This window comes from Salvia splendens, chromosome 8 (genome assembly GCF_004379255.2).
Source record: "Salvia splendens isolate huo1 chromosome 8, SspV2, whole genome shotgun sequence".
Taxonomy (NCBI): domain Eukaryota; kingdom Viridiplantae; phylum Streptophyta; class Magnoliopsida; order Lamiales; family Lamiaceae; genus Salvia; species Salvia splendens.
In genome coordinates, this window is record NC_056039.1 from 23,889,744 (window position 1) to 23,897,633 (window position 7,890).

The 7,890-nt window shown below is 35.7% G+C and overlaps 1 protein-coding gene across 1 annotated transcript; it reads left to right on the plus strand.

The window, feature by feature from the left end:
• The first annotated feature begins 719 nt into the window (after positions 1 to 719).
• On the plus strand, positions 720 to 3,331 carry LOC121744459 (actin-7-like). The gene is made up of 5 exons (XM_042138004.1): positions 720 to 866; positions 1,579 to 1,651; positions 1,764 to 2,157; positions 2,246 to 2,859; positions 2,961 to 3,331. Exons 2-5 carry the CDS (start codon positions 1,592 to 1,594, stop codon positions 3,024 to 3,026), a joined length of 1,134 nt encoding a protein of 377 aa, XP_041993938.1. The 5' UTR covers positions 720 to 866; positions 1,579 to 1,591; the 3' UTR covers positions 3,027 to 3,331.
• The last annotated feature ends 4,559 nt before the right edge of the window (positions 3,332 to 7,890 follow it).

A 7,890-nucleotide genomic window follows, 5' to 3' on the forward strand; every position in this document is an offset into this window, starting at 1 on the left:
AGGTTGATTTTGATGCTTCCGGTTGCTATTGCAAGTGTAGAGAGAGTATTTTCTGGAATGACGTTTGTGAAGAATAAGTTGTGAAATAGAATTGGTGATAAACCTTTGAATGATTGTTTGGTGACTTTCATTGAGAAAGAAATGTTTGTACAAGTCTCTGATGATGATATAGCCCATCACTTTGAGGAAATGAAGACTCGTCGAAAAATAAATTAGATGTTATGTTTAGTTTTTGGTTTATTTTGTTTTAAAATATACGAGTTCAAAATTGAATAATATTTCAAATATTATTTTACCGTTCTTTTCTATTTTTTTAAGTGTTATGTAATTATTTATCATACGAATCGTACCCCAAATGACAAATCCTGGATCCGCCATTGCTTCTGCTCCACTCCTTGCACCAAGAAACCGTCTTCAATATTTTCATTAATAAATTTTATTTTATGCAAGAAACCGTCTTCAATATTTTCATTAATAAATTTTATTTTATTTTATTTTCTCTAAGTATTTTTACTTTAAAATAATTCGTGCAAAACCGCATTAACGTAGACTAAAACTAAGTTCAAAAGGAAGCCAGCTATATTGACAAAATAAATGACAATTCTATCGTGGGTACCACAATATGCAAAATCAAATCATACAATCCAATGGCTCAGATCTCATAATCTTGAATTTGAGTCATATGATCTGAATTTAATGTGAGGCTGAGATTTCATTTAAATAAGAGGGTCTGCATTTCATTTCATTTCATTTCATTTTCATTTTCATTTTCATTTCAGACCAAAGAGGAAAAGTACACAGAGTCCACATTATCTCTGAGAGAGTCTCTCGGCGAGAATCACCGAAGAATTTGACACCCATTTCCGGTAATCCTCAAAGCTCCAATCTTTTTCTCAATTTTGGCGATTCTCGTTACAAACACTCGATTTTTGTCCTTATTGTTTACAAAAATGTTTGAATCTAGTCAAATTATTTCCTCTTTTACCATTTTTGATGTCTCGATTTGTTGTTTTATGTGAGATCTATTAGTACTTTATGTTTTGATGGATCTGACGATGTGTGTTTTGAAGATCATTTATGCTATGCATGTGTGAGTCTTGATAAGTGAAGATCGTATGTTTCAAGTGACTCTTCTTGTTTGAAGTTCTTTATTTGTTTTCTTGTCTTTGATTGGGATCTTGCTATATTTGGAAATTTCCTATTTATAGCTGGATTTTTGTGAGAAATGTGAATGTACCATTTAATTATTTGATTAGTTGATGTTGTGTAGTATATTGTAATTAAAAATTGGCTGCTTAATCCTTGAGGTCTGCTCTTGAGTCAAAATCCTAAGTCATTTAGATTGTGTACCTTTAGGTCTCCTATAGAGTCAAAATACTGAAGGATTTTCCATTGTTGATGTTTGCTTATGCTTGTGGATCTTGTGGGTTTTGTTTGAACTTTGAAAGTATACGATTTCTGATAATGGCATTGTTATTGAATATGAAGTGAAATTTTGCTCTTGAATTAGCTTTTGATATTCATGATTTCATATGTATGGCTATGTTGATGATCTTGTGATTCTTTTCTTGTCTTCAGATAACAATAAGCGATGGCAGAAGCAGAGGATATCCAGCCCCTTGTTTGCGACAATGGAACCGGAATGGTCAAGGTAATCTCAATTTCCTTGACCTAACACACCTGTTTGCTGATTACCTTTTCAATTTTTTTTTTTTGTGATTTGATTGTCTTAACTTATTATGTTGTTGATCTAAATATATCAGGCTGGATTTGCTGGGGATGATGCTCCAAGAGCTGTCTTCCCTAGTATAGTGGGGCGCCCTCGTCACACTGGTGTCATGGTTGGTATGGGCCAAAAGGATGCCTATGTGGGTGATGAGGCTCAATCCAAGAGAGGTATTTTGACACTGAAATACCCAATCGAGCATGGAATTGTCAGCAACTGGGATGATATGGAGAAGATTTGGCATCATACCTTCTACAATGAGCTTCGTGTTGCCCCAGAAGAGCACCCAATCCTCTTGACTGAGGCCCCTCTCAACCCAAAGGCCAATCGTGAAAAGATGACCCAGATCATGTTTGAGACCTTCAACACCCCTGCTATGTATGTCGCTATTCAGGCTGTTCTCTCCCTCTATGCCAGCGGTCGTACAACGGGTGAGGAAATTATTTGATGATTATAGAACTGGAATATCTTGATTGTTTGCTCTATCCTAACTATGCTCAAATTCTTTATTGTGTGCAGGTATTGTTCTCGACTCTGGGGATGGTGTCAGCCACACAGTTCCGATCTACGAAGGTTATGCTCTCCCCCACGCGATCCTGCGTCTTGACTTGGCTGGACGTGATCTCACTGACAGCCTCATGAAGATCCTCACAGAACGTGGCTATATGTTCACGACTACAGCAGAGCGGGAAATTGTGAGGGACATTAAGGAGAAACTTGCCTACATTGCTCTCGACTATGAACAAGAGCTCGAGACTGCAAAGACGAGCTCCGCTGTGGAGAAGAACTATGAGCTTCCTGATGGACAAGTGATCACCATCGGAGCAGAAAGGTTCAGATGCCCTGAGGTCCTCTTCCAGCCCTCAATGATAGGGATGGAAGCTGCGGGTATTCACGAAACCACGTACAACTCCATCATGAAGTGTGATGTCGATATCAGGAAGGATCTGTATGGAAACATCGTCCTTAGTGGTGGCTCCACCATGTTCCCGGGCATTGCTGACCGTATGAGCAAGGAGATCACAGCCCTTGCCCCGAGCAGCATGAAGATCAAGGTGGTCGCTCCACCAGAGAGGAAGTACAGTGTCTGGATCGGAGGCTCCATCCTGGCTTCTCTCAGCACCTTCCAGCAGGTATGGTTACAACTTAACATTTATATGCTTCAATCGCTATAATCTTCCATTATAAAGAAGAAATTTAGTGAACATATTTTGCTTGATTTTGCTCTTTGTAGATGTGGATTGCCAAAGCAGAATATGACGAGTCTGGCCCTTCAATTGTTCACAGAAAATGCTTCTAAACATCGAACTCAAGTTTTGCTGTTTCATGGTTATACATGATATGATTTGCGTATGGCACCCTATGCTTCATTTACGTTGCGATTTCTTCTGGTTTTTTCGTTTATTGAGTTGTCATCTACTGTCTGAGAATTTGAAGTTTGGACATGGAAATATTTTCTTTTTTCTTTTTTGGTTCCATATTTATATTAGTTTGTAGCAGACTTGTGCTTTTCCGATGTTAGTATGGTTTGAGTTTTGGTTGAAGAGCACATAACTGTAATTTTAGTATGGCATTCGTAATGTCAAGATTCAATCTTTGCTTTTACTTCTTTGTGATTATGGCTATTTTTGGTCAAGTATATGCTATTATTGGGGGGGGGGGGGGGGAAATGAATTTACTATTATTAGTCCTTAAGTCTACAACTAATTGAATGTTTAGTGAGCTAAGCTGCATAAGATGTTGTGTGGTTTGTTTCGATCGAATTGATCTATGTCCATGAGAGAAAGATGTGCAAGCTTTATTAAGTCAATGATCTCCAAATGAACATGTTCCTAGCTCTATAGTCTTTCTTCTTGATTTTGTGTCGAAGAAGAAATTCCATCTTCAGCATCATGTACATATATAACTTTGGATCAACTCTTATCTGACTTCAACTGCTCCAATGTATCTCGACAGCTATCTTGAAATAGCAATGGTTTCCTGTATGATCCCTTTCAGCCACATATGCCTTCTTTCAATTTCACACTGAGAGCATTGTACTTGGTCTTGGTTGTTGATAATGCAACTACAAATTGCAAATTAGATTTCCAACTTATTAAAGAGCCATATAAATTGATCACATATCCTGATTTTCTATTGTTAATTTGTTTCTGATTCATGCATAATCAAAGTTACAATAACCTTTAGAGCATCTTCAGTTTTACCAGCAAATTTCTAGTCCAAGGTTCTTTGCCAAACTTTGACATATATTTACTAGCCACACTGATAGCATGAGCTACTTGGGGACTTGTACATCTCATGGTGCATATTACTCTCCCAGGAACATATAATGTCTAATCTCTCTCTTCCTTCTCTTGAACTATGCTTAACTTTTGACTCATTTATGATCTCAAATGTTGAGCCAGAGGTATAGATGCTACTTTTGTTAGGGCTGACAATTTTTGATCCGACACGAATCTGCACGAAGTTAACCCGACACGAACACTTGCACGTTTAGGATTGGATCCTTATAGGGTCGACCCAATAAGAACCCGAAAATTTTGGGTTGGGTCGGATTTGTGTCGGGTTGGGTTATCCGTTAAGAAAAAAAATAATTATTTTGATTATTTGATTAAGTAATTAATATATTAAACTTTAATTTTAATTATTTTTATTAATTAAAAAATATTATACTTTAATTTTATTAGTATAAATATGATTAATACTATTATTAATTATTTTTCATAATAAAAAATATTACTCCATACTTAAATTTTATTAAAAAATAATTATTTTAATTTTTTAACTTTATTATTTAGATTTAATTTTAATATACTTTAATTTTATTATTCGGATTTAAAAATTATTTAAATTGATTATTTTAATTTTGTAATATCTTATTTTATCGTGTAATATCAAATTTTAATTATATAATATCATGTTTTGGTCGTTATTGTGTAGCGTCAAGCTATAATGTATAGTAACTTACTATCATTAAAAGAGGATTGATATTTTTTTGGATGACTCGAAATCCGCACGAATCCGTTGGGTTGGAACTCGATAAGAACACGATGATTAGGGTTGGGTTTGACCGTATTGGGTTAAGTCTATATTGGGTTGACCCGATAGCGATCCAATCCGCACGATTTGCCAACTATGACTTTTGTATTGTCCATCTAAAACTTCTTTAGGATATTCTATATTTAATCGGACTGAATCAACTTCAATTCCCCCCTTGCCTCTCTTTCTCTAGATATATGCCCAAAATACTCCTTGCATCTCCAAGATGTTTCATCTCAAAGCTCAATTGTAGCTCTTTCGTCACTTCTTCTATATATGTATCTCTTGTTGGCTTAAAGAAGGGGTTTTGCACCTGTGTTGTGTGCACGTGTTACTTTTTTCAACGGTACTTATGATTTCCCACTTAAAAAAATACTACTATTTCCGTCCTTGAAAAAAAGAAACTTCTAAAACGGACAATTAGTAAAGTAAGAGAAAATAATTGGTAAAGTAGGAAAGATGAAGAGAAAATGAGTAAAGTAAGCGAGAGGAAGAGAAAAAAGTAGTGTTTGTGGATTGTAGGTCCTCTTCCTAAAATAGAAAGTATAGAAAGTTCTAATTTTTAAGGGACGGATCAAAATGGAAATAGTTTCTATTTTTAAGGGACGAAAATAGTATGAGTTAGTAGGGGTGGCAAATCGTGCGTGTCGGGTCGTTATCGTGTCGACACGATAACGACACGAACACGATAACAGCAAACACGAACACGACCCGTTAAGAAAACCTCAAACACGAACACGACACGAAATCCTCAGACACGAACACGACACGAACACGACACGAACCAATTCGGGTCAACACGACACGATAACAACACGTACACGAGATGACACGATAACGACTCGATAACAACACGACCTGATAACGGTTAAACCTATTAAAAATGAAAATAATAAGAATTAATAATATTAAAATATTATTTGTTAACGGATAACACGAACACGACACGAACACGTATTGTTAACGGATAACACGAACACGACACGAACACGACACGAACACGACACGAAATTTTCGTGTCCTTAACGGGTCGACCCGATAAGGACACGAACCCAATAAGCTCTGACCCAAACCCATTATTTTCGTGCCGGTTCGTGTCGTGTTATCGTGTCGTGTCAAAAATTGCCAGCCCTATGAGTTAGTATATGACAAGTTAGGGTGTCGATACCATGAGGAACGATGGTAACCGTTATGAATCCCTACACTAGAAGTTTTTGGCATACGGCCACACTAAGAGCATCCTCATCCATGCTCTTGCCAAAGAGCATGAATGTGGGCTCGAACCCATTTTTATTTTTTACTCCATACTCTTTGGCAAGAGCACAACACCCACATCCATGCTCTTCCGCAAGGACATGCTCAAGGGTCTCACCATTCTATTATTCAATTTAAATAAAAACATTTCCACAATATTAAAATGCATTAAAAATACCCAAAATACTATTACTAATTACTAAAAAATTTAAAATTACATAATTAAAATCCTAAAAATCAAAAATTTCATAATTAATGTCCTAAAAAATAAAAATAACATAATTTAAATTCTAAAAATTAAAAATTACATATTTAAATTTAGAGAGGGTTTGAGTGAGAGAGAAAGATGTAGATGAGTTGTATGAAAAAATATGAATGAGAGATAATTTGATGTGAAAATGGATGATGAATGTGTGTATTTATAGACGATTTTGGGATTAATTTTAAAAAAAAACGGTAATAAAACGGCTATATTTTTGGGAATCCAAAAATAAATTTTTTTAATTTTTGGTATTATTTCAATTTTTTTAAAAGAAAATGCCAACGTCATTGCCGTTGGCCAATAGAAACGCCGCTACGTCGCCCTGCTCAACGGCACGGACGTGCTCGATGCATCGAGCAGAACCGTGCTGTCGGGAAGAGCACAGCGGCGGACAGGGGCATGCCGCGCCGACAGCACGGACGCCGTCCTTCCCCACGGCTACAAGCACCGATGCGGATGCTCTTAGGGGTGAGTGAATGAAAATATGAAATTTAAAATTTAAACTACACTTAAGAACAAAATAGGAACTAAAGTTGAAAATGAAATAAAATAAACTGAAATCACAAAATGAACTTAAAATAAAACAAACAAACTGCATTATAGATTGGTCAACATAGTAAACTGGGCTACTTGGATGAAATAAGAATAGTCATGAGAAAATCACAACACTTTGGAAATATAGAAACTTTTGGGAGTGTTCGGTTTGCAAGATTGTATCATGAGATTAAATATATAGTGTGTTTGGTTCATGAGATAAAACTCAATCCTAGATGAATAATCATGAGATAATTAGTCATAGCTAACCCCTATAATTAAAATAATCTTATAACTCAATTCTAGATTATATCTTGGTATTATAGGGGATGACCAACATTTTTCTTCACGAAAATTGCCTAAGTAAAAGAAGTGAAAAGAACTAAGTAGAAGGCTGTTAAATTAATTCTAAAGTTTTCAAACCTAAATGTAAGTTAGGGAAGCTAATTTATTAGGAAAATGACATCTAAATGGTGGGCTCAAAAAGTGTAATTAATTAGCTATTTTGCAGAGTTTGTAATGTGACTAAGCTGACATGAGAGACGGGGGATTAAATCTGAGAACAACTAAATGAAACTAGCAACAACAATTTTATTTATTTTTATCTTTTCTTTTCTTCTTCAAATATTTTCGGCCAATCCCTACAATGGCTTCTATAACAAGCTTAGACAAACTTCTATAAACAAGCAAACAATAAGAACACAAGTCTAGGTGAAGGCCAAAAATGGTACGCTTGGATAACGCTTTTAGAACTTTTTCACCCAACACACCAACAAGAAATAAACGCCAACACCCTTCGAGAAATAAATACACCAAAGCTCTTACAGATTAGGTCCCAAGAACCATTAACTAGAGAGTTTAGATGCTGGAAAGTAAGTACAAAATAAGAGCACAAAGAACTAAATTTCTCAAAGCATTAAAATACTACACAACTCCAAGCTTGTCACGACCACAACTCTCTAGTTAAAGAAAACGTAGCTATTTCGCGACTAAACTTACTAAATGGTCTCAAACTCATCATAGATGGTACTTAATTCAAGGGAAAACATTGTCTGAATGTGATAAAAGGGTACAA